A 26,336-nucleotide genomic window follows, 5' to 3' on the forward strand; every position below is an offset into this window, starting at 1 on the left:
TAAGAGTTTCAAAGACCTTCCTGCCCAGCCTGGCTTTGAACCATGATACTCAGATCTCAGCTTTCTCAGTGGTTAGGATTATAGGTGTGAGCCCTGGTGCCTGGCTTATTTATTTATTTGTATGCTAGTTTGAACACAGGGCCTAGGTATATTCCATTAGCTTTTTTACTCAAGGTGCATTCTACCACTTGAGCCATAGTCCCACTTCTGGCTTTTTGGTGATTAGCTGGAGATGAAAGCCTCACCAATTTTCCTGCCTGGGCTGGCTTTGAAATGCAATCCTTAGATCTCAACCTCCTGAGTAGCTAGGATTATAGGTATGAGCCACCAGTGCTGGCTGCTGTATAGGAATTTCTGCTTAGAAATAGATTGCTTTACCGTGCCTGTGCTGCTGAGCGAGAGGTGGCCCAGTTGCTGGGTAAGGGGTCCCATCATGGAGGCAGGCTGGAGAGAAATGGGATGATCCATCCCTGGTGTTAGAACTGAGCCCTAGAAGCCACAACAAAGGAAAATGTTAGGTAGCAGCACTCAGTGAAGCTGCCTGCAGCAGAGATTGAAGACATCTAGGACCAGGGAAAGCAGACTTTTTTTTTGTCGGTCATGGGGCTTGAACTCTGAGCCTGGGCGCTGTCCCTCAGCTCTTCAGCTCAAGGCTAGCGCTCTACCACTTGAGCCATAGCACCACTTCTGGTTTTCTGAGTAGTTTATTGGAGATAAGAGTCTCACGGACTTTCCTGCTCCGTCTGGCTTTGAACCGTGATCTTCAGATCTCAGCCTCCTGAGTAGCTAGGATTATAGGCATGAGCTACCAGTGCCCAGTAAACAGACTTTTTTGTGTTCTGGTACTGGGGGCTTGAATTCAGGGCCTGAGCCATCCCTGAATTCTTTTGCTCAAGACTAGCACTCTACTACTTGAGCCACAGCTCCATTTCGGGCTTTTTACTAGTTAGTTGGAGAGGAGAGTCTCATGGACTTTTTCTGCCTGGGCTGGCTTTGAACTGTCATCCTTAGATCTCAGCCTCCTGAGTAGCTAGGATTACAGGTATGATTCACCTTCATCTGCACCCAACAAAGACTTTTTTTATTTTTATTTTTTGCTGGTCTTGCGGCTTGAACTCAGGGCCTGGGCTGTGTCCCTAGGTTGGGCCTGGGCGCTGTCCCTCAGCTCTTCAGCTCAAGGCTAGTGCTCTACCACTTGAGCCACAACGCCACTTCCAGCTTTTTTTCTTTTTGCTTATGTGGTGCTGAGGAATCGAACCCAGGACCTCAAGCATGCAAGGCAAGCGCTCTACCACTGAGCCACCTTCTCAGCCCCAAAGACATATTTTTAAATCTTGGAAATTAAAAATTCCAGTGAGAAGCAAGCCATCTCTGAAACAGGAACAAGTACTCTGCTCATTAGATGGGGGAGAACTTTGTCCAAGGATGAACTCACTGAATTTAAGGGCTTCTAGTTGAGTTGCACCAGACACTGTGTCAGAACTCACACCCACATTTCCTGTCATCTTCCTTTGTCTTTGTTGTTGTTGTTGGTTGTGGGGTTTGAACTCCAGGCCTTGGCACTATCCCTGGTTTTTGGTGATTAATTGGAGATAAGAGTCTCACATTGGCTGGGAATGTGGCTCAGTGCTAGAGTGCTCACTTAGCATGCATGAAGCCCTGGGTTTGATTCCTTAGTACCACAGAAAAAGCCAGACGTGGAACTGTGGCTCAAGTGGTAGCGTGCTAGCTTTGAGCAAAAGAAGCTCAGGGACAGTGTCAGACCCTGAGTTCAAGCTCCAGGACTGGGGAAAAAAAAAAGTCTCACAGACTTTCCTGCCCAGGCTAGCATTGAACCACAATTCTCAGATCTCAGCCTCTGGTGTAGCTAGGATTATAGGCATGAGCCACCAGCACCCGGCCCTTTGTCTTTTTTCATATCAAATTGTCTCTCTGGCTTTGGCCCATGGGGGAACTCACTGAAGGCTGCATGAGGTATGACTGGTGGTGCATCCAGGATGGGTTAGGTACTTGTAGAGGCGATGTCTGTGTCATTCTCTGATGGAAATAAAAACAAACAAAAAAAAAATGTCATTCTTCTTAGAAACCACTGTTCAGCTCCCTGAGCAGCAAAGTCTCCAAAAGTTGAAATACCCCATCAGAATGCAGCTGTTCCTGCTGGGTACCAGCAAGATGCTTATTTCCAATTAACCAGCAAAAGCTGGACATGGCGGTATGGCTCACATGGTTGAGAGCTAGCCTTGAGTTGAAAAAGTCAAGAAGGAACATGAGGCTGTGTTTAAGCCTCAGTATCAGCACAAAAAGAAGAAAGCAAAGACACCTGTGGCTGAGAGGGAACTCCTCCCACATTGTGGGAGGAAGTGAATTGACACAGATCTTGTGGAAGAATCTGTCAACTTTTATAAAACTAAAAATCTACATACTATTCAACCTAGCAATCCCACTCCTGGGACTCTAGCTTCCAGAAGTAAAAGCACAGATTTCTATGTAAGAACAGATGTATAGAAATGTTTCTGGAAAGCTGGGCACTGGTGGCTCACACCTGTAAGCCTAGCTACTCAAGAGGCTGAGATCTGAGGATTGCAGTCCAAAGCCAACCTGGGCAGGAAAGTCCAGTGAGACTCTTACCTCCAATAAACCACCAAAAAACCTGGAAGTGGAGCTGTGGCTCAAGTAGTAGAGTGCTAGCCTTGAGCTGAAGAGTTGAAGGACAGCTCCCAGGCCCAGAGTTCAAGCCCCACAATGGACAAAAAAAATGTTTCTGAAGCCAGGTGTTGGAGGCTCATGCCCGTAATCCTAGTTATTCAGGAGATTGAGATCTGAGGATCATGATTCAAAGCCAATCCAACCAGTAAAGTCCATGAGACTTATCTCTAATTAACCACCAGAAAACTGGGTGGTGCTGTGGCTCAAGTGGTAGAGTGCTAGCCTTGAGCGAAAGAAACCCAGGGTCAGTACCCAGGCCATAACTGACAAAAAATAAACAAATAAATAAATCATTAGAGCAAAACCCTCTATAGTAGAACTGTGGCTTGAGTGGTAGAGCACTAGCCTTGAGCAAAACAAGCTCAGGAACAGTGCTCAGCCCTGAGGTCAAGCCCCAGAACCTGTACACACACACACACACACACACACATACACACACACACACACACACAATTTTTACTAGGCTCTCTGGGTAGGACCCCTCCATGTATATTTCTATAAACCCCAGCTATTGCTGAGACCTCACACAACTGTCACTAGTCAAAGATATACTAAATAAAGAGCTACAGTATAAACTTAACATGCTTTGATTTTTGTAAAATAAAATGATTCCCCAAACCTTGTGCATATGTAGATATCCATTTGAACTATAACATGGAAAAATGCAGGCCAAAAGAAAATGAACATAGGTTTACTTGTGTGGAGAGCAAGAAAAACATATACACCAGGTACAGCCGGGCACCAGTGGCTCACACCTATAATTCTAGTTACTCAGCAGGCTGAGCTATGAGGAGCACAGACAGAAAATCCTTGAGACTTTTATTGCCAATTAACCAGCAAAAGGTCAGAAGTGGAGCTGTGATTCTGCTAGTCTTCAGTGAAAAAAACCAAACCAGAGCATAAGGCCCTGCCTGAGTTCAAGCCCCAGTACAGATAAAAAAAAAAAAAAAAATATATATATATATATATATATATACACAATCATATTTCCTGCTTTTATATAACATTGAGTTTAATATATACAGAAGAAAAACCAAACAAGTAGTTTCTAGCCTTATAATCCTTTATCTAAAACATGTGATAGGGAAAACCAGCTCTCTGTGGGGCATGAGCATACCTGATAGGAAGACACGGGAGATGGCAGGTAAGGAGAGAGCGCAGGCTGAGCCAGCATCCTGTTGGGAGTGATGTTATAAGGCGCTGGGTAAAATCTGCAGAAAAGAAGCTGATTCAGTGAAGAGCCACAGGAACGCACAAGGAAAGGGCCTTGATTGATTAAGGCATGATCTCTTCCCACTAACTCTATTTGAAAATAAAAATCCATACCATTGCCATTTTCAGACGTCTTGATCATATAAAACACCAGTGCCCGCTATGTGCAGAGGCTCAAACCTATAATCCTAGCTACTTGGGAGGGGATTGTGGTAAGAGACCAACTTGGGCATAAAAGTTTACAAGACTCGGGGCTAGGAAGGTGGCTCAGTGGTAGAGCACTTGTTTTGCATGCTCAAGGCCCTGGGTTCGATTCTTCAGCACCACATAAGAAAAAAGCCGGAAGTGGCGCTGTGGCTCAAGCGGTAGACTGCTAGCCTTGAGCTGAAGAGCTGAGGGACAGCGCCCAGGCCCAGAGTTCAAGCCCCACGACTGGACCCCCCCCCCCCAAAAAAAAAAAAAGTTTACAATACTCAATCTCAACTAATGCTTGAACACAGTGGTATGTGTTTGTCTCCCTGCTAGAGCGCAGGGAGGAGCACAATGGCTGGGTGCCGTGCTGCATACCTATTACCCAAGCAACATGGGGAAGCCAAGTAGAAGGATCACAATGCAGCCCAGTCCAGGCATGAAGATCCTGCCTCAAAAATCACTAATATAAAGGCTAGGGGCCGATGGCTCATGCCTGTAATCCTAGCTACTCATGAGGCTGAGATCTGAGGATCGAGGTTCAAAGCCAGCCCAGGCAGGAAAGACCGTGAAACTCCTATCTCCAATAAACCACTAGAAAGTGGGAAGTAGTGCTGTAGCTCAAGTGGTAGAGTGCTCCCCTTGAGCTGAAGAGCTGAGGGGCAGCGCCCAAGCCCAGAGTTAAGCCCCATGACCGACCAAAAAAAAAAAAAAAAACCACTAATATAAACTGGGCACTGGTGGCTCACACATGTGATCTTAGGTACTCGGGGAGGGAGGCTAAGATCTGAGGATTGGAGTTCAAAGCCAGCTGGGGCAGGAAAACCCATGAGACTCTTATCTCTAATTAACCACCAGAAAACCAGAAGTGGTGCTGTGGCTCTAAGTAGTAGGGCTCAAGCCTTAAGCAAAAAGAGTTAGAGCTAGTGCCCAGGCCTTGAGTTTAAGCCCCACTGGACACCCCCCACACCCCAAAATTCACTAATATAAGCCAGGTGCCAATGGCTCATGGTTGTAGCCCTACCTACTAGGAAGGCTGAGATCTGAGGACTGAGGTTCAAAGCCAGCCAGGGCAGACAAATCCAAGAGACCTTTATCTCTAATTGGCCAATAAAAAGCTACATGTGAAGGGGTGGCTCAAGTGGTAGAACACAAACCGTGAGCAGAAAAAAGCTAAGCAAGATTTTTGAGGCCCTGAGTTCAAATTCTAGTATTGGCATACAAAAACATTAAAATAAAATAAGCAATATAGAAAGAGGGAAACTCAAGTGTTATAGCACCTGCCTAGAAAACACAAAGGCCTGAATTCAAGCCACCCTACTACCAAAAAGAGAGAGAAAAAGTTTTACCCATTTTGAAGCGCTGTGGTTGGGTCATAGGTCAAGGCCATACCTCCCTATAAAGAAAAGAACAGTTCAATCCCAGAATGCCCAGGTTCTAGTGAATGCAGTTCATCCAATCAAAGTCCCAACACGTCCCATTCCAGCTGCTCCTGAATTCCATTGACGATGCAGGCTGTAGAACCACGTTCCTAGCACACACCAAAGCATGATGTGGCCAGCACCTCTCAGGGATGTCTATAGCTCTCCAGCTTGCCAGGGTCATTCTACTCCTGGTGTCCTCAGTCCTGATTCCTCAGAGGAAGGTCTCTTACCATGTCTCCATTCCTTGGCCAGGCCCGTCCATTTTGCACAAATTTTCCTTGGTTCTGTCGTTTCTTTGGTCCACCATCAGCAAATTTGCAAAGCAAGGGATCAGATGGTGCTGGCAAGACAGAGAACAGATAGACAGCTGTCACCACTAAGCTGCTCTCACCACAATCTCCACTGGGAGGAGCCACCTGCGGCTCTTAGCGTGGTTCCCCGCCTCACCTGGCACTCCAGGGGGTGTCTTAATATATTTTCCATTAAAGTGGGTGATGATGGCTTCACACTTCTCTGTGGACTCCATCCTAAGGAGCACAAGAAGGGTTAGGCTCTTGCTTCTCCAGGATCCGTGCTAAGTCAGAGAAAGCCCAAAGTTCCCAGTCCCCACGTTCTCCAGAATGGATGACCAGAAACAGGTTTCAAGGTATCTTGTAGGTATCCCCAAGCTAATGAAGGTCTCCACAGGAAGCTACTGTAGGGGATCCTCAAAGAAATAATGGAAGTCTTCAAGGTATACTGGGCCTAAAACTCAGGCCCTTGGTGCTGCCCCTTACTTTTTTCGCTCAAGTCTAACACTTTATCACTTGAGTCACGGCTTTGCTTCTGGTGTTTTTTGTTGGTTAGCCAGATAAGAGTCACAGATTTTCCTGCTTGGGCTGTGATCTGCATATCTCAGTTTCCTGAGTTGCTAGGATTACAGGCATGAGACACTAGTGTCTGGCTCACTTGCTCATATTTTAATTAAATCTTGGTATATTTTCAATGCCAATAACCACTAAAAATATGAGCCATTCCAGTATGGGACATAAATGTAAAAAAGACCTCAAATGGAATCTTCTAGAGAAAACCACACCTTAGGAATCCTAGCTTGGTCTCCTTCAGTGACCTCCATGTATATTGTTTTCAAAGGTATGCAGCAGTGTTTCAGAGCCTTGGCTTCCTGTAAACTCTTCCCCTCCTGTGCAGAATGAAGACTCGGGATTCCTAATGAGTAAGGCCCAGTCACCTTTCCCAATCATGCCTCTCAACTAACTTCTCCCCTATCCTAAAACTCAATAGCAGAAGCCTGGCACTGGATTGTGGTTCTTAGCTAGCCTGAGAAGAAAAGTCTGTAAAACTGTTTCCAAAATAACAAGCAAAAAGTTGGGCTGGAGGCATATATCAAATGATAGAGCACTAGCTGAACAAGGCCCTGAGTTCAAACCCCAGCAAAACTCAACAGCAGAGGCTGGGAATGTATCTTAGTGGTAGAGTGCTTGCCTAGCATGCATGAAGCCCTGGGTTTGATTCCTCAGTACCACATAAACAGAAAAACCTGGAAGTAGTGCTGTGGTTCAATAGGTAGAGTGCTAGCCTTAAGCAAAAAGATGCTCAGGGACAGCCCAGGCTCTGAGTTCAAGCTCCATGACGGAAAACAAAAACAAAAAAAGAACCCTCAACAGTAGGAATGGAAGGATGAGGTCTAAATCCCTTTTTATAAGTCAGATGGTTTCCAATCATCTGCTTCCAATGCAATTGGAACACTTCAGATTAGTGTTCAATGACATGTTAAAAAAAATTATCGCTGGGCACTGGTGGCTCATGCCTGTAATCCTAGCTACTCAGGAGGCTGAGATTTGAGGATTGAGGTTCAAAGCCAGCCAGGGAAGGAACATCTGTGAGACTCTTATCTCCAACTAACCACCAGAAAACCGGAAGTAGCACTGTGGTTCAAGTGGTAAAGCACTCGCCTTGAGCTGAAGAGCACAGGGACAGGGCCCAGGTCCAGAGTTCAAGACCCACGACCAACAAAAAAAAAAGCCAAGGGACAGTGTCCAGTTCCTGAGCTCAAGTCCCAGGACCAGCAAAAAAAGGAAGGAAGGAAGGAAGGAAGGAAGGAAGGAAGGAAGGAATAGGGGAGCAGAAAAAAGTGATGTGTGGTCTAGAACTCTTGTATGATTATACCCAGGCCTGCCAGCAGGTGGAGCTACCTAGCTACTTTATCCCTCTGGGGAAGGACTTATTCCTTTCCAGAATCTTAGTCCGCTGGAAGTTCTTGCCAGACAGGACAGTGGAAGACAGAACAGGATTCTCAAATCACTTAGTCTAAAAGTTTTCAAACTTCAAAAAACACTTACAGGGGCTGGAAAGGTGGCTCAAGTGGTAGAGCGCTAGCCTTGAGCTGAAGAGCTGAGGGACAGCGCCCAGGCCCAGAGATTAGGCCCCACAACAGACACAGACACACACACACAGACACACACAGACACACAGACACACACACACACACACACACACACACACCAGTTACAGAATATCTTTTCAAATTAAACTTTTAAAAACATGGTGTGGAGGATGGAACCCAAGGCCTCTACTTTTTGTTTTATTTGAGACAGGATCTCACTATAACTCAGGCTAACCTTGAACTCATTGTATTGCTTGAACTCAGAAATCCTCCTGCCTTAGACTCCTGAGTGCTGGGGTTAATGTGCCAGCAAAACAAAATCTTATGATAAAAGCAGATTATTAGCCGGGCATTTGGGGGCTATACACCTGTAATCCTAGCTACCCTCAGGAGGCTGAGATCTGAGGATTGAGGTTTGAAGCCAACTTGAGCAAAAAAGTTTGTGAGATTCTTTTTTTTTTTTTTTTTTGGGTCCGGTCGTGGGGCCTGAACTCTGGGCCTGGGTGCTGTCCCTCAGCTCTTCAGCTCAAGGCTAGTGCTCTACCACTTGAGCCACAGCGCCACTTCCGGCTCTTTTTTTTCTGCTTATGTGGTGCTGAGGAATGGAACCCAGGGCCTCAGGCATGCAAGGCAAGCGCTCTACCACTGAGCCACCTTCCCAGCCCCTGTGAGATTCTTATCTCCAGTTAACCAGCAAAAAGTTGGAAGTAGAGCTGTGACTCAAGTGACAGAGCATCAGACTTGAATGAAAAGCTAAGGGAGAGCATCTCAGCCCTGAGTTCAAGCCCTAGTGCCCGCCGCCCCCCCCCCCCCCCCCCCCCCCCGATAAAAAGCAGATTATTCTTTTGTGGACTATACATCGTGGAAGCTCCTTAACAATGACATTCGAGCCCAGAAGAGGGCAACTTGGAGCACTCCACTCTAGGAAACAGGGTAAGAAAATGACTCATTTTGATTGAGAACCAAAATCTGGTATCACTAGGGCAGTTAGTGACAGAATCTGTTCTAGAACGTAGGTCTTCCAACAGACCTGAAAAGATGGACCAGACCTTCCACTTCATTCTACTGACCTCCAAGCCAGAAGGATCAGGCCTCTGTTCTCCTGTTGTGAGACTTAAGACAGATAGCTTTTCCCTAGGGAAACCACTGTATTCATGCATAAAATAGAGAATACTGACATACACCTGTGGCTCACACCTGTATTCCTAGCTACTCAGGAAGCTGAAATTTGAGGATCATGGTCATGGTTCAAAGCCAGCCCAGGCAGGAACATCTGTGAGACTCTTATCTCCAATTTGCCACCAAAAAAACAGAATTGGTGCAGTGGCTCAAGTGGTAGAGCACTGGCCTTGAGCTGAAGAGCTCAGGGACAGTGCCCAGGCCCAGAGTTCAAGACCCACAACCAACAACAACAACCAAAAAAAAAAAAAGAATATTTACCTCACAGGGTTGTAAAGAATAAATGAGGTAACAGACGGAAAAATTACTTAGCTAAAGAAATATGTATTTATTTTATTCTGGTTGGGTCTGAGTCTGGATCAAAGGAACAAAGGCCAAAGCCAAGCATCAGTAGGATGGTTCACGCCTGAAATCCTAGCTACTCACGGGACTGAGATATAAAGATCGTGATTCGAAGCCATTCCAACTACTTGGGAAGCATAAATACAATTGCAGTCTGGGCCATTCCAGGCAAAGTCCTGAGATCCTGGTTGAAAAATAACTGAAGTAAGCTGGGTGCTGGTGGCTCACACTTGTAATCCTAGCAACTCAGAAAGCAGAGATCTGAGGAACATGGTTCAAATCCATCCTGGGCAGGAAAGTCCATCAGACTCTTATCTCCAATTAACCAACAGAAAACTGGAAGTGGAGCTGTAGCTCAAAGCAGTAGATCACTAGCCTTGAGCAAAGAGCTCAGGGACAGTACCCACGCCCTGAATTCAAGTCCATGACTGTAAAAACAAAAACAAATGGACAGTATCCAGGTCCTGACTTCAAGCCCTAGTGATTGATAAAAATAATAATTATGGAGCCAAGCTTATGACTATAATCCTAGCTATTCAGGAGGCTGAGATCTAAGGATCTCTATTTGAAGCCAGCCCTGGCAGGAAAGTCCATGAGATTCTTTTTTGTTGGTCCTGGGGCTTGAACTCTGGGCCTGGTTGCTGTCCCTGAGCAATTCAGCTCAAGGCTAGCGCTCTAGCACTTGAGCCACAGCACCACTTCCACTTCTGGTTTTCCGGTGGTTAGTTGGAGATAAGTCTCACAGACATTCCTGCCTTGGGTGGCTTTGAACCTCGATCTTCAGATTTCAACCTCCTGAGTAGCTAGGACTACAGGTGTGAGCCACCAGCACACAGCTCCATGAGACTCTTATCTCCAATTAACCACCAGAAAACTGGAAATTGCGCTGTGGCTCAAAGTAGTAGAGTGCTAGCCTGGAACAAAAAGGCTCAGGAACAGTACCCAGGCCCTGAGTTCAAGCCCCACAACCAGGAAAAAATAATTATAATAACTGAAGCAAAGACGGCTGAGAGTGTGGCTCTCAAATGGTAGAAGCCTTACCTAATGGGTGGCCTAGAGCTTAAACACCAATACTGCCAAAAATAAAAATGACATGAACACTTACTGTTGAGTATTTCTGACCACTGATTTGGCATCTTATAGAGAGGAGAGACACAGGTTTTCTGGCATCCTAAGTGACCTTTTTATTAACTTTACCATCTCTCACTCTTACATCCCTCACCTGGCAAATCCAACCCCTCTGCTGGTCCCACTGGTATCTCGAAGGATTCGGGTGGAGATAACCTGGCCAAAGGGCTTCAACATCCCCTCCAGCTCCTGCTCATCCATCGACAGTGGGAGGTTTGAGATGTATAAATTTGTGGGGTCCTGTTCCTGTTGCTATGGAAATAAAAGTGAGAAAATGAAGTTCCTATTTCTCATCTTCCTCTACACAATGACATTTCAAATAGAGACAGGAGGAAGCGAATCTTAAGAATTTGTAGCATCCAGTCCTACCACCATGAGCTGGAGACTGAGTAGTCCAGGAAGAAAAAAAGGAGATTTAGTATTTCTAGTACAATCCCATGGAACAAGTTCCTGATGGCATCTGGGTATCCCTTTAAGAGCCAGGCAGAGCAGGTCTCCTCTCCCCCAGCCGCCTGTCCCTAAGAGTTGGGCTCCTTCAACTGCCCTCTCCAGGACAGGGATGTTCTGAGTAATCTCCCTGCTCTCCTCTGGTCATGACAGAACCTCTGGGCAGGAATGCCTGTGCAGTCACTGATGGAAGGAAAGCAAGAAGAGGGGAGAAGTGGACAGAAAAAGGGCCAAAGGTGTAACTCAGTGGGTCACCTGGATGGTACTCTGAGCCTCTAAATATCAGAGCTGTGGCCAAAGGTTATACTCTAGAAGGGGCAGAATGTGTACAAGGGCAGAAGCTCCTCAATTTATTTATTTATTTATTATTTGGTTGTGAGGCCTGAACTCTGGGCCTGGGCGCTGTCCCTTAGTTCTTCAGCTCAAGGCTAGTGCTCTACCACTTGAGCCACAGCGCCACTTCTGGTCTTTTCTGCTTATGTGGTGCTGAGGAATGGAACCTAGGGCCTCATGCATGTGAGGCAAGCACTCTACCACTGAGCCACCTTCCCAGCCCAGAAGCTCCTCAGTTTTAAGAATTGAGTTGGGGTCTGGTAGCTCACACCTATAATCTTAGGTACTCATAAAGCTGAGATCTGAGGACTGAAGTTTAAAGCCAATTAACAACCAGAAATCCAGAAGTGGAATTGTGGCCCAAGTGGTAGAGTTCTAGTCTTGAGCAAAAAAAACTCTGAAAGACAGCACCCAGGCCCTGAATACGAGTCCCCAAGACTGACAAGGGAGGAAGGAAGGAAGAGAGGAAGGAAGGAAGGAAGGAAGGAAGGAAGGGAGGGAGGGAGGGAGAGAGAGTGGAAGGGAAAGGAAGGGAATGGGAAAGAAAAGAAGGAAGAAAGGGAAGAGAGAAAAGGGAAAGAAGGAAGGAAAGAAAGAAAAAAGGAAGGAAAGAAGGAAGAATCGAAGCAGTGCTCTTCCTTCCAGTGATCACAGCATCCTTAGGCCCTCTTCTTTCTCCTCAAGGTTGCCTTTTTTTAAAATTGTTACAGAAAGGGTGGCTGCCCTCATTAGCTTTTTTCAGAGTACCTGGAACAATCCCATCTAAATGGAGAAGGGCAAGAGAAGCTTCTACTTTTCCTGTGCTCTGGCTGGAAAGGCCAGCGCAGACAAAAGTGAAGAGGAACTAGCGCTCTGCTTCGCCCTCCCCAGCCCAGGCCCCGCCCCTGCAGGAGGCTGAGTTGGGAGGTGGCTAATATTGTTCTGAATCTCTGAGTTGCACAACTGGCTTGTGCAGGGAACGTTGCAAAACTATCACCATCTGTGTGGTAGGGAAGTGGGGCCAGGGTGGAGGCAGCAGGAGCAGCTGCCAGAGGCTAAGCCTCCTGCCTGCTAGATGAGAAGGACACACACTGTGGACAGAGCTACAGCCACAGACTGCATGCCATCTTCCTCCAGCAGCCCTGGGGATCAGGGGCCCCTGGTTCGGGCTATCTGTGGTTAGATGTTGTCAGAAAGCACTGCAGACAGCCCTGGCCTATCAATTTCATATGCTTGTGCATGTAGAAGCAGCCTTGGGCCTGGGGCCTGGGTGTTGGGCACAGTCCCTGGGGTGGGGGGGTGAGGGACAGACATAGGTAGCACCTTACCTTTGCCATCTGGGCCTGTACACCGCTGGCTTTCAGGGCGGTTACAGCCTTTTGTGCTGCTGAAGGGCTGTCAAAATCCACAAAGCCATAGCCTGGAACAGGGAAACAGCACAAGGAGGGGGAGGGGTGAGCAAGGTAGGAGGCCCAGGCTTTTCAGGAGACAGAGGAAAAGTTAGAATCCATGTATGGGATGTGACAGGGAGAAAGAGAATTAGGAGGTTTCAGTGGTTGTCTCTGCATGCCTCCCACTCTGAGCTTTGGTCCTCCTTCTGGCTACGAATTCCAAGGGAACAAATGAAGTTCTGGTAGTATCTTTGCCTTTTTCCTTCTCCCTAAAAATCTGAGGTTTCAGGAACTAGGCCACCTTCCTCTTCTTCTTCATCCTCCTCCTTTTTCTCCTCCTTTGTCTTCTTTTTACTTATTTATTTTTTGGTCAGTCATGGGTTTGAACTCTGGTCCTGGGCACTGTCCCTGAGTTCTTCAGCTCAAGGCTAGTGCTCTACCACTTGAGCTAGAGTACCACCTCTGGTTTTCTGGTGGTTTATTGGAGATAAGAGTCTCATGGACTCTCCTGCCTGGGCTGGCTTTGAACCGTGATCCTCAGATCTCAGCCTCCTGAGTAGTTAGGATTATAGGCGTGAGCCACCAGCGCCCGGCCACTTGGCTTATTTCCATTCAAGGCTGGGGCTCTACCACTTGAGCCATAGCTCTACTTCTTGCATTTTGCTGTTTAATTAGAGGTAAGAGTCTCAAGGGCTTTTCTGCCCAAGCTGGCTTTGAACTATGATCCTCAGATCTCAGCCTCCTGAGTAATTAGGATTACTAGGCTTTCTGATACTCCACAGCCCCAGCCACCTCCATACTATTAAAAGAACCCTAGATATCTCTTCTATCTACACCCCAGAAGTGCTAGTCACACCAGGAACGCAGCCTTTCCAGGCAGATGACCAGACGCCTGCTGGAAGTAGTGCTCCCCACTGAACCTCAGCTCTTTCTTGGCCTCCCAGCCTCCCTGAGACCTGCTCGAAACTCTCATGCAACTGTGTCTTTGGAAAACATCACCTAGCGAGACATCTTTCCACTTCCACCAAAAGGTGTTTATGTTGCTAGGTAGAAAGGATCTCCATCCCATCTACCACTTCCATCAACACTATTGGGAAGTGTGAGTTCTAAAGCCAGCCCAAAAGACTAAGCAACTCTGGGGAGGCTTCTGGCCTTGGGACTCCAACAGTATTTCCAGCTCAAGCCATCTGGTCACTAATGGATCTAAATACCTACTAGTATTTTAAGCCTGGAAACCTCAGAGCCTTCTCTCTGGCACCAGGTACTCAGACTCAGCAGCAAAGGACAGAGGGCAGCGATGTCCTCCCTCACTGTGGTTCCATCAGCAAGAGCAGCATCCTCTCACCTTTGCACTTGTTTGTGGTCTTGTCCAGGATGGCCTTCGTGGACACAATCTTGCCATATCTAAGAGAAGGAGAAGGAAAAGGATGATCTTGGGGAGAGACTAAGGATAGAATGCAGATGAACCATCTGGATGAATTCCGGGCCTGTCTGTTCACAGGCAGTCAATTTTTAGGCTTCCCCTAAGTAAATGACTGGAATCACAGGTGCACACCACTGCCCCCAGCTTGCTTCCCGGCACACAGATGGAGTCTCTCTCTATGGCTCTTTTGCCTGGCTGGCCTTGTACTTCGATCCTTACAAGCTCTACTTCCCAAGTAGTGTGGGATTACAGGCAGCCATGACACAGTGCAAAGCTATAGGCTGAGAAGGGATTTCAAGAACTTTTTGGCACAGGCTGGCCTTCAACCATGATACTTCTGATTTCAGTCTTCCAAATAGGTAGGATTGCAGGTCTGATCCATCAATGCCTGCCGTTAGTTACTATATTTCTTGTAGTCACCTTTGGTTGATTAAAGTTATATTAAGGATGGTGTGGTGGATAATCTTGGTTGTCAACTTGATTGGATGGAGGGATGCCTAGATGATTAGCAGACCTCTGTTGTGTCAGTGAGGAAATTTCCAGAGAAGAGTGTGAATGAGTGTGAATGACAAAATAATCATCTAAAGCCTGAAAAAGGCCAAAGAAGGTCTGCACATTTTTTCAGTGTCATGGTAGAACATTCCAAGAATAGACTCTTAGTATCAAGGCATGTGTGGCTCCAATATGAAGGCTGTTGGATCTGCTTGGGACGCAGCCTTCAGTCCCGCACCACAGATGCTTGCTTCATTTTCCCCAGAAGGCTGCCTGCCTTCTGCTGAAGAGATGCCACCTTTCCACAACTCTCCAATTTTCACTCCAGCATTTAAATTAAGCAATTAACTTTCACCTTGCTTTCGGGGGCACCATTAGCCTTTTGGGGATGCAGATTTTCACAAAATTAAAAGCAGAGCAGCACTAAGTAGATCACAAGGTTGGACCCAGTGAAAGTTTTTACACATTACCTGAGCTATGTGATATTTACTTGGGGAATTTAAAAGTTGTTTTGGGGCTGGTACTGGTGGCTCACACTTGCAATCCTTACTGCTCAGGAGGCTGAAATCTGAGGATCCTGATTCAAAGCCAGCCTAGTCAGGAATACATCTGTGACACTTTTTTTTTTTTTTGTTGGTCATAGGGCTTGAACTCAGGGACTGGGCACTGTCCCTCAGCTCTTTTTGCTCAAGGCCAGCACTCTACCACTGGAGCCACAGTGCCACTTCCGGTTTTCTGGTGGTTAATTAGAGATAAGAGTATCAAGGAGCCGGGCGCTGGTGGCTCACGCCTGTAATCCTAGCTACTCAGGAGGCTGAGATCTGAAGATTGCAGTTCAAAGCCAGCCCGGGCAGGAGAAACCGTGAGACTCCTATCTCCAATAAACCACCAGAAAACCGGAAGTGGCACTGTAGCTCAAGTGGTAGAGCGCTCGCCTTGAGCTGAAGAGCTGAGGGACAGTACCCAGGCCCAGAGTTCAAGCCCCACGACCGACAAAAAAAAAAAAAAAGAGTATCAAGGACTTTCCTGCCAGGACTGGCTTTGAACTGTGATCCTCAGGTCTCAGCCTCCTGAGTAGTTAGGATTACAGGTGTGAGCCACCAGTGCCCAGCTTTGAGTTTTATTTCTTATATTTATACTGGGTCAAAATTGTGTGTAATGCATTCAAGAGTAAGGTGTGCTTACTGTATTTCATTTTCTTCATGTTTATTTGATTACTATCTACTCACTACACATTAAGACTCAGACTTGGTAAAGATACATGTTGACTTGTAGATTTTTGTTCAACACAAATGCAAATTGCTTCTCTCCATTGGAGAAACTAATCCCAGGCCTTGGTTCAGTGGCAGAGCACTTCTACAGTTTTTATAAGGCCCTGGGGGTCCAGGCTGAACACCACACACAGACATACATACACACAATTCTAAAGGCTGGTGGACATGAAGTAGTTTCTGTATCTATTTGCAATCTTCTTCCAACATTTTTCCTTCAGTGATTGAACCTGTGTTTTTCATCTTGCTGGTTGCCTCAGTGCTCCACAATCTCTGACATCTGTCCTCTCTAAATTTGTGAGTCACGGTTTTCAACTTTTTGGAAATTCTGCTTTCATGCAAGCACAGCCTGTACTCCAAAAACTTGAGTAGTGGAGACTCATGGGTGAGGGGTTAGATGAGAGGTGTTCCACCAGGAAAAAAAGTCTCCACATTCCAGCAAGGGAGTGGGAACAGGAGGGAGAAGGGAGGGGGAAGATGTTAAAGAGACAGAGCAGAAACCACTAACAAAGTCAAAAGTACAAGAGCTAACTGGAAACTGTTGGCAGGAACTGAATTTGAGACTGAGAACCCAAACAAGCATTTTTTCCCCCTCCCATCTTCTCCTCTTATCCCTCAAGGCCCTCGGCTGATTGATTTGTTTTTACTCCTTGGCAGTCTCTCACTGACTTTTTTAGTGGAGCTTCTGTGACCCAAAGGATTAGACAGCATAAACCAGGCAAAGGCCCAGCGGCTGGGAAAAGAGCACAAGAAAAGGAGGTGGGGTGGGGGTGGGGTAGATGTGGAGATCTTGGCCCTTCTGGCCTACATTCTTGGATTCCTTCCCAAATTTAGGCAAGAGGAGGGACTCAGGAGAAGTCTGACTGCAGGCCAGAGGACGAGCATGCTGCTATCCCCGTCAAGGCCCCAGGGTGGAGCTTGCTGTGGTCTAGCAGCCTGAGACTTGGAGCTCAGAATTTCCACTGCAGCTGGCAACAGCTGGGTGACTGCTGCTTCCTCCATGGAAGGAGCAACCCCTCCAAGAGAACCAGGAGCTCCAGGCCCAGACCTCGCCTCTTCTTCCGGTGCACCAGAGTTTAGGAGCCAACAATATTTACTCCCCCCTCCTCTCCACACTACCACTTCAGCCCCGGAAGAGACTACTGGGACAAAGGCAGGAAGTCCTTCTGCTCATGGAAATAACACCCTTCTTAGACTGCTTAACTCACTGCTGGCCATCCAGCCTGCCTCCTCTCATCTGCTCACATGCACCACCAGCCTCCCTGCTACCAGCCTACTCCTCCACAGACAGTTTCTGGGCCTCCCTCCCTCCCTCCCTACTTCCCTCCCTACTTCCCTCCCTCCCTCCCTCCCTCCCTCCCTCCCTTCCTTCCTCCCTTCCTTCCTTCCTTCCTTCCTTCCTTCCTTCCTTCCCCTTCTCCATTCCTTCATGGCTTTCAGATGGACAAGGTAGAAGTCTCAAAACAAAGAAATCAAACTGAGTTTCTTCTCTACCCTATGGAGTGACAAGATTTTTTTTAGTTAGTTAGATTTTATGTTTATTGCAATAAATAGTAAGGAATTCAAAGATTGGTGTGAGGGGTAGGAGGTCGGGGGGGCTCATGCCTGTAATCAATCCTACCTACTCAGGAGGCTGAGATCTGAGGATTATGGTTTGAAGCTAGCCTGATCAGGAAAGTCTATGAGATACTTATTTCCAATTTACTGCCAAATAAAGCAGGAAGTGGAGCTGTGGCTCAAGTGGTAGAGCATCAGCCTTGAGCAAGAAAGCTAAGTCAGAGCTCAAGGCATTGAATTCAAGGCCCAGTACAGGCATGTGCATGTATATGTGCATTCATGTACAAGCACGTGTGCACGCATGCAACATACACACAAAGTTATAATAGATGATAACTGTACACAGTCCTTATTTCTACCTCTTTGCACTATTCACTTAACCAAAATTCACTTCTTTCCTCTCCCTATTACTTTCCTCATGCCATTCTAGACTTCTTTCTCAAATGGTTTCTACAAACACATTATTTGAAATGCATGCTTTTCTGACAAATGAAATTGAGCTGAGCCAGGCACAAGTGACTCATACTTGTAATCCTTGCTACTCAAAAGGCTGAGATTTGAGAATCCAGATTCAAAGCCAGCTCTTATCTCCAAATAGTTACCAAAAAGCCAGAAGTGGAGCTGTGGCTCAAATGATAGAGCACTAGTCTCACTCAAAAAAAAGCTCAGGGACAGCACATAGGTACTGAGTTCAAGCTCCAGAATTGGTGCATGAGAGTACATGTGCATATGTGTGTGCATATACACACATATACATACATGTCCTCTGCTTATTATCACTATCTTGGAGTCTGCATAGTCAGATAGAGGGACAGCCTTTCCTTATACCTTCTTTACTCACTACTGTGAGGACCTGTCCATTCACCAGGAGCATCTCCAGAAGTGGGCTATTTCCATTTCTTCTCATCTCATCACTATTTATAGAAATAAATGAACATCCTGTGCTCAAGATGAAAGCACTGTAGTCTTTGCGTTATTAATTTGGGGGGATACTGGAAAAGTTAGATGCTAGGTTCAAAGGCCAGGCTCATCCTGGCTTCCAAAAAAACAAAAACCGTAAAGATTGGGCACTGGTGGCTCACACCTGGAATCCTAGCTACTCGGGAGGCTGAGATCTAAGAACTGTGGTTCAAATCCAGCATGGGCAGAGAAGTCTATATAACTCTTATGTCTAATATACCAGCAAAAAGCCAAGCTAGAGGGGCTGGGAAGGTGGCTCAGTGGTAGAGCACTTGCCTTGCATGCATGAGGCCCTGGGTTCGATTCCTCAGCACCACATAAGCAAAAAGAAAAAAGCCAGAAGTGGCGCTGTGGCTCAAGTGGTAGAGCCTTGGACTGAAGAGCTGAGGGACAGCTCCCAGGCCCAGAGTTCAGGCCCCATGACCGGACCCCCCCCCCAAAAAAAAAAAAGTCAAGCTGGAGGTATGGCTTAAGTGGTGGACACAAGCTGAGAAAGAACAGGACCCTGAGTTCAAACCCCAGCATCTTTAAAAAGGCAAAACAAAAAACCCACAAGTGCTGAGCACCAGTGGCTCAAGCCTATCTATCATCATAGCTACTCAGTAAGACTCTTATTTTCAATTAAGCACCAAAAAGCTGGAAGAGCTGGAGTTCAAAGTGGTAGAGCTAGTTAGCCTTGAGCAAAAAAGCTCAGGGACAATACCTAGGCCCTGAGTTTAAGCCCCAGGACTAGCACACACACACACATGCATATACATGTATATATAGTATATGTATATATATGGTATATATAATAATATATATATCAACAACAAGATTGATTGATTGAGTTTGCCATTCCTGGAACTTGAACTCTGGGCTTGGGTGCTATCTCTGAGCTCCTTTTTGCTCAAGGCTAGCACTCTATCACTTTGAGCCACATCACCACTTCTAGTTTTCTGGAGGTTAATTGGAGATAGGAGTCACAAGCCAAGCGCCAGTGGCCAAGCGCCTGTAATCTTAGCTACTCAGGAGGCTGAGATCTGAGGGTCTTGGTTCAAAGCCAGCCAAGGCTTTAAGTCCAGTGAGACTCTTATCTCCAATAAACCACTAGAAAACCAGAAATGGCCCTGTGGCTCAAGTGGTAGAGCACTAACCTTGAGCTGAAGGACAGTGCCCAGGCCCAGAGTTCAAGCCCCATGACCAAAAAAAAAAAAACAAAAAGAGTCTCAGACTTTCCTGCTAGGACTGGCTTTGAACCTCCATCCTCAGATCTCACCTCCTGAGTAGCTACGATTATGGGCTTGAGCCACCGGTGCCCCTTTCAAGAATTTTTTTTTTTTTTCAGGGCTGGGAAGGTGGCTCAGTGGTAGAGCGCTTGCCTTGCATGCCTGAGGCCCTGGGTTCCATTCCTCAGCACCACATAAGCAAAAAGAAAAAAGCCAGAAGTGGCGCTGTAGCTCAAGTGGTAGAGCGCTAGCCTTGAGCTGAAGAGCTGAAGGACAGCGCCCAGGCCCAGAGTTCAGGCCCCACGACCAGACCCAAAAGAAAAAAAGAATTTTTTTTTCTTTATAAGGCAGATCTCACTGTATACCTGAGGCTGGCTTCAAATTTGCTACATAGCCCAAGCCAGCCTTAAACTCATGATCTCCCTGCCTCTTCCTCCCAAGTACTGAAATAACAGGTGCGCCACACCCAGCTCCGAATTCTTTGAAGGGGATAGGCTAAGCATCTCATGGCATCTGTGGGTCGTAAGCACAGCACAAAGGCTTTCAGCAGAGCGTTTGTCCCTGGAAGCGAGTGTCCTGAAACTTACGGCTGACACAATCGAACAAGGTCCTGATCCGTAGTGCCTGGCTGCAGTCCCCGGATGTACAGGTTGGTTTTGCTCAACTGCTCGTTCCCGTTATTCCCGCTGCTGCTGTTAGGGGTGCTGTTGCTCGGACTAGGAGGTGCCATCTGCTGAGCCAATGACACATATGGCTGCAGGAGACAGAGAACAGAAGGTCAGAGATTGTACATTTGGAGGCTAGACACGGGGGAAGTGCCTAGCTCCTGGCAAAAGATGACACCAAGTGTTAAAAGTAGTGACTCGACAGGAAAATAAGGAAATGAAAAAAGACAACTACAAGAATCCCTATGGCATAGAGGAAGAAAATATGTAACTGTCTTACCTATCTGCCAGGCATAATGAGGCTAACAGAAACTTGTGAACGGTTTAGAAAAAAAGGAACTTGCCAGGCGCCAGTGGCTCATACCTGTAATCCTAGCTACTCAGGAGGCTGAGATCTGAGGATCACAGTTCAAAGCCAGCCTGGGCAGGAGTCCATGAGACTCTTAGCTCCAATTAATCACCAGACAACCAGAAGTAGTGCTGTGGTTCCCATGGTAGAGCACAGCCTTGAGCTGAAGAGCTCAGGTGCTACAGAACACAATTGAATGTCTGACTCTTAAGTCCATGGTGGTGCTGGGCACCAGTGGCTCACGCCTGTAATACTAGCTAATCAGGAGGCAGAGAGGGCAGGAAAATTCATGAGACTGTTATCTCCAATAAACAATAAACTCAAAAAAGCGAGAAGGGGCACTGTGGCTTGAGTGGTAGAGTACTAGCCTTGAATAAAGGAAGTTCAGGGACAGTGTCCAGGCCCAGAGTTCAAGCCCCAGCACTGGTTAAAAAAAAAAAAAATAGGGGCTGAGAAGGTGGCTCAATGGTAGAGTACTTGCCTTGCATGCCTGAGGCCCTGGGTTCGATTCCTCAGCACCACATAAGCAGAAAAAAAAAAGCCGGAAGTGGCTCTGTGGCTCAAGTGGTAGAGCGCTAGCCTTGAGCTGAAGAGCTGAGGGACAGCGCCCAGGCCCAGAGTTCAGGCCCCACAACCGGATCCCCATCCCCCCCCAAAAAAATAGATGTTACAACTCTTGTCTCATTCTACATATATTTTTACCAAATTCATTAAAATAAATAAATAAAAGCTGAGTGCCAGTGGCTCATGCCTGTAATCCTGGCTACTCAGAAGGCTGAGATCTGAGGATCCTGGTTTAAAGAAAAATCTAAGACTCTTATCTCCAATTAATCAGCAAAAATCAGAAGTGGAGGTGTGGCTCAATTAGTTGAGCACCAGCCTTGAGTAAAAAGCTAAGCAAGAGCATGAGGTCCTGCTGGGTGCTGGTGGCTCATATCTAATCCTAGCTACTGAGGCTGAGTTCTGAGAATCATGATTCAAAAACAGCCTGGGCAGGAAAGTTCATGAGACTCTTATCTCCAATTAACTACCCAAAAGCCAGAAGTGGAGCTGTGGCTCAAAGTGGTAGTGAGCTAGCCTTGAGCAGAAAAGTTTAGGGACATTGCTAGGCCCTGAGTTCAATTTCTGTGACAAGAAAGAAAGAAACAAAGAAACAAGGAGAGAAACAAAGAAAGAAGGAAACACAGACAATACCAAACAAACAAAAAACAATAAAAGGCCAGACTGTCTGAAACATGGATATTTTTTATCAAAGCAGTTTATATCCTTATGGTGTAATCAGGTTTTAGTGTTTCTTTCTTCTTTTTGTTGTTGTTGTTGGTCGTGGGTCTTGAACTCTGGGCCTGGGCGCTGTCTCTCAGCTCTTCAGGTCAAGGTGAGTGCTCTACCACTTGAGCCACACAGCACCACTTCCTGTTTCTGAGTGGTTTATTAGAGATAAGAGTCACTCGGAGTTTCCTGCCCAGGCTGACTTTGAACTGTGATCCTCAGATCTCAGCCTCCTGAGTAGCTAGGATTACAGGCCCGAGACACCAACACCTGGCTGTTTTTTGCTTTTTTGTTTTGTTTTATTTTGTTTTGTCAGTCACAGGGGTTGAACCCAGGGCCTGAATGCTGTCTTTCAACTTGTGTGCTCAAGGCTAGTGCTCTACCACTTGAGCCACAGCTCCACTTCCAGCCATTTTTGGTGCTTAATTGGAGTAATAGTGTCACAGACTTTCCTGCCCAGAGTGGCTTTAAACTTTGATCCTCAGATCTCAGTCTGAGTAGCTAGGATTAGAGGCAAGAGCTACCAGTGCCCGGCTAATGTTTTCTTTTCTTTTATATTTGATTACTAATACTCTACCTAAATTTGCATCCCTTCGTGTAGGAGGGCATTTTGTTATTCTTTTTTTTTTTTTTTGGGTCCAGTCGTGGGGCCTGAACTCTGGGCCTGGGCACTGTCCCTCAGCTCTTCAGCTCAAGGCTAGCACTCTACCACTTGAGCCACAGCGCCACTTCCGGCTTTTTTCTTTTTGTTTATGTGGTGCTGAGGAATGGAACCCAGGGCCTCAGGCATGCAAGGCAAGCGCTCTACCACTGAGCCAACTTCCCTGCCCCCGGCATTTTGTTATTATATCACATTCATGCTCCAGGTATTCCTTGGCATTCAAAGCATAAAGCATGATACTAATTTCTTTTTTTTGGGGGGGGGGGTCCAGTTGTGGTGCCTGAACTCTGGGCCTGGGCACTGTCCCTCTGCTCTTCAGCTCAAGCCTAGCACTCTACCACTTGCGCCACAGCGGCTTTTTTCTTTTTGCTTATGTGGTGCTGAGGAATCGAACCCAGGGCCTCATGCTCTACCACTGAGCCACGTTCCCAGCCCCCACGATACTAATTTCATCTCTAGATTTTTTTTCCTTTCTTTTTTGGGAGAGTGATGGTAAAAATTAGGGTAGTTAACAAAAGAAAAAAGAAACATGACTGGGAATGTGCTTTAATGATAGAGTGCTAGCCTAGCATGAATGAATCCCTGGGTTTGATTCCTCAGTACCACATAGACAGAAACAGTCAGAAGTATTGCTGTGGCTCAAGTGGTAGAGTGCTGGCCTTGAGCAAAAGAAGCTTAGGGACAATACCCAGACCCTGAGTTCAAGCTCCAGGACTGGTAAAAACAAAAAAATAAACAAAATCTTGATTAATGTGGAATATGCTTCTTACTAGTGGTTGGAACCCCATTCTGCCATAAGAAAAAAAAATCACTTGAGATTTCTATTGAATTGCTAGATCTACAGTGATAATCAAAGCCTACCAGTCAGGTGCTAGTGACTCATGCCTGTAATCCTAGCTATTCAGGAGGCTGAGTTCTGTTGACAGAGGTTCAAGACAACCCAGGCAGAAAAGTTTGATAAGTTTTGGTTTTTTTGGTCAGTCGTGGGGCTTGAACTCAGGCCTGGGTGATGTCCCTGAGCTTTTTGCTCAAGGCTAGTGCTCTACCTCTTTGAACCATAGTGCCACTTCTGGTTTCCTGGTAGTTAATTGGAGATAAGAGTCTCACAGAATTTCCTGCCAGGGGCTGGCTTTAAACTGAGATCCTCAGATCTTAGTCTACTGAGTAGCTAGGATTACAACTGTGAGCCACTGGTACCCAGCCTTAACAGACTCTTTTACTCCAATTAATCAGCAACAAAGCTGCAAGTCAGGAAGTGGAGCTGTGGTTCAAGTGGTTGAGTGCCAGCCTTGAATAAAAAAGCTGAACAAGAGCACAAGGTCCTCCGTTCAGGCCCTAGTACTGGCACAAAACAAAACAACAACAAAAAACCCACAAAAAACACCTATGAGGTTTGTGCCAGTTTGTTCTCACCTCTCTCATATGAGTGCACCTTTTACTTACATTATAATCAAGACGACTGTGACCTACATTCTAATCTTGCTTCCTGAGTTCACAATATACAGATTACTCAATAAGATATGACCTTACTCATCTTTCAGGAGTTACTATTACTTCTCTCTACTTGAGCAAACAGAGCTGCTTCTCCCAAGCATGTGACTCTAGGCCTGGGGTGGTGATGACAATTCATGATGCCAGCAGCAAAAAGAGAATCAGCAAATCCAGACCCAAGCCATGTGCTCTGCTCTCCAAGTGGAGACTGGGAACTCCTCCACCCCTTCTCCATGGTAAGAGAATGTCCCTTTGATTCTCTCCCCTCCCTATCCCCTCCCCTCCCTTTTTTTTTTGGGGGGGGGTCTGGTCATGGGACTTGAACTCTAAGCCTTGGTGCTGTCCCTCAGCTCTTCAGCTCAAGGCTAGCACTCTACCACTTGAGCCACAATGCCACTTCCAGCTTTTTTTTCCTGCTTATGTGGCGCTGAGGAATCGAACCCAGGGCCTCATGCATGCAAGGCAAGCGCTCGACCACTGAGCTGATCCCAGCCCTCCCCTCCATTCTCTTTCCTTCCTTTCCTTTCTTTTTTCTTAGCTCTGTCTCCTAAGTAGCTAGGATTATAAGCATGAGCCACCATGCCGGGAATGAAGATAGAATATTTCTTTTTTTTTTTTTTTTTTTTTTTTAGGTCCGGTTGTGGGGCCTGAACTCTGGGCCTGGGTGCTGTCCCTCAGCTCTTCAGCTCAAGGCTAGTTATCTACCACCTGAGCCACAGCGCCACTTCCAGCTTTTTTCTTTTTGCTTATGTGGTGCTGAGGAATCAAACCCAGGGCCTCAGGCATGCAAGGCAAGTGCTCTACCACTGAGCCAACTTCCCAGCTCCGAAGATAGAATATTTCTATAAGTATTATAATGCCAGGACTGTTGAAACAAGAATACAAGGGTTACTGAAGAAAGAAAGAACATGAAAACTATAGGTTTGCTACCATGTATACAACTGGTATTTATACATACACACACACATTATAGATGGCGAAACCCCTTAGTACCATTAATACACACTTTGAAATTTTAAAAAGAGAGAGAAAGAACCACACCTGTGGCTCACACCTGTAATCCTATTCCAAAGAGTGAGATCTGAAGATCTTGGTTTGAAGCCAACCTGGGCAAGAAAGTGCAAGAGACTTATCTACAATAAACTACTCAGCTGGGTGCCTGTGGCTCACGCCTGTAATCCTAGCTACTCAGGAGGCAGAGATTTGAGGATCTCAGTTTAAAGCCAGCCTGGGCAAGAAAGTCTGTGAAACTCTTATCTCCAATAAACCACCAGAAAACTGGAAGTGGCGCTGTAGCTCAAGTGGTAGAGTGCTCACCTTAAGCTGAAGAGCTGAGGGACAGCGCCCAGGCCCAGAGTTCAAGCCCCACGACCAACAAAAAACAAACTACTCAGAAAAAGTAGGAAGTAGGGGCTGGAAAGGTAGCTCAGTGGTAGAGTGCTTGCCTTGCATGCATGAGGCCCTGGGTTCGATTCCTCAGCACCACATAAGCAGAAAAAAGCTAGAAGTGGTGCTGTGGCTCAAGTGGTAGAGTGCTAGCCTTGAGCTGAAGAGCTGAAGGACAGCACCCAGGCCCAGAGTTCAAGGCCCATGACTGGCAAAAAGAAAAAAAAAAAAAAGAAAAAGTAGGAAATAAGGCTGTGGCTCAAGTGGTAGAGCACTCACCTTGTGAAAAAAAGCTAAGGGACAGTGCCCAGCCCTGAGTTCAAGCCCTAGTACTGGAACAAAGAAAAAAAAAAAGAAAAATAAATCAGGTACCAGTGCAAAGAGAGAGGGCGAATGGAGAGTGAATGAGGAAAAATGTAGCTGAAATGGTTTATCGGTATGTTTGAAAACAGAACAATGAAACCTATTGCTACTGGTGACTGGGGAAAATAAAGGAAATAAAAATTGCAGTTTAAGATCAGACTAGGCCTTGAACAAACAATCTGAGCATGATGGCTCACATCTATAATCACAGCCATATGGGAAATATAGGTAGAAGGATTATAGTATAGGGCTGTCCCTGAGTAAAAAGTGTAAAACCCTGTCTAGAAAATAAAAGCAAAGGGGCTGGGAAGGTGGCTCAGTGGTGAGCGCTTGCCTTGCATGCATGAGGCCCTGGGTTCGATTCCCCAGCACCACATAAGCAAAAAGAAAAAAAATGCCAGAAGTGGCGCTGTGGTTCAAGTGGTAGAGCGCTAGCCTTGAGCTGAAGAGCTGAGGGACAGCGCCCAGGCCCAGAGTTCAGGCCCCACAACCAGACCCCAAAAAAAAAAAAAAAAAGAAAAGAAAAGC

At 46.4% G+C, this 26,336-nt stretch overlaps 1 protein-coding gene across 3 annotated transcripts in view; it reads right to left on the reverse strand.

Annotated features, from left to right (window-relative positions):
* Rbms2 (RNA binding motif single stranded interacting protein 2) overlaps nucleotides 1-26,336 on the reverse strand; it is a 51,037-nt gene that overhangs the window by 3,952 nt on the left and 20,749 nt on the right. For all 3 annotated transcript variants that reach the window (XM_042698809.1, XM_042698808.1, XM_042698806.1), the window contains 10 exons: nucleotides 20,212-20,378; nucleotides 14,059-14,117; nucleotides 12,651-12,742; nucleotides 10,658-10,815; nucleotides 5,979-6,058; nucleotides 5,762-5,871; nucleotides 5,457-5,503; nucleotides 3,824-3,917; nucleotides 1,960-2,037; nucleotides 379-489 (listed from right to left, as the gene is read on the reverse strand). In XM_042698809.1, coding sequence (XP_042554743.1) covers nucleotides 379-489; nucleotides 1,960-2,037; nucleotides 3,824-3,917; nucleotides 5,457-5,503; nucleotides 5,762-5,871; nucleotides 5,979-6,058; nucleotides 10,658-10,815; nucleotides 12,651-12,742; nucleotides 14,059-14,117; nucleotides 20,212-20,354 — 972 coding nt within the window. In that variant the 5' untranslated portion in view covers nucleotides 20,355-20,378. The remainder of the gene's footprint in view (nucleotides 1-378; nucleotides 490-1,959; nucleotides 2,038-3,823; nucleotides 3,918-5,456; nucleotides 5,504-5,761; nucleotides 5,872-5,978; nucleotides 6,059-10,657; nucleotides 10,816-12,650; nucleotides 12,743-14,058; nucleotides 14,118-20,211; nucleotides 20,379-26,336) is intronic.

The sequence above is a fragment of the Dipodomys spectabilis genome, unplaced genomic scaffold (assembly GCF_019054845.1).
Source record: "Dipodomys spectabilis isolate Male_0828 unplaced genomic scaffold, ASM1905484v1 ptg000234l, whole genome shotgun sequence".
Taxonomy (NCBI): domain Eukaryota; kingdom Metazoa; phylum Chordata; class Mammalia; order Rodentia; family Heteromyidae; genus Dipodomys; species Dipodomys spectabilis.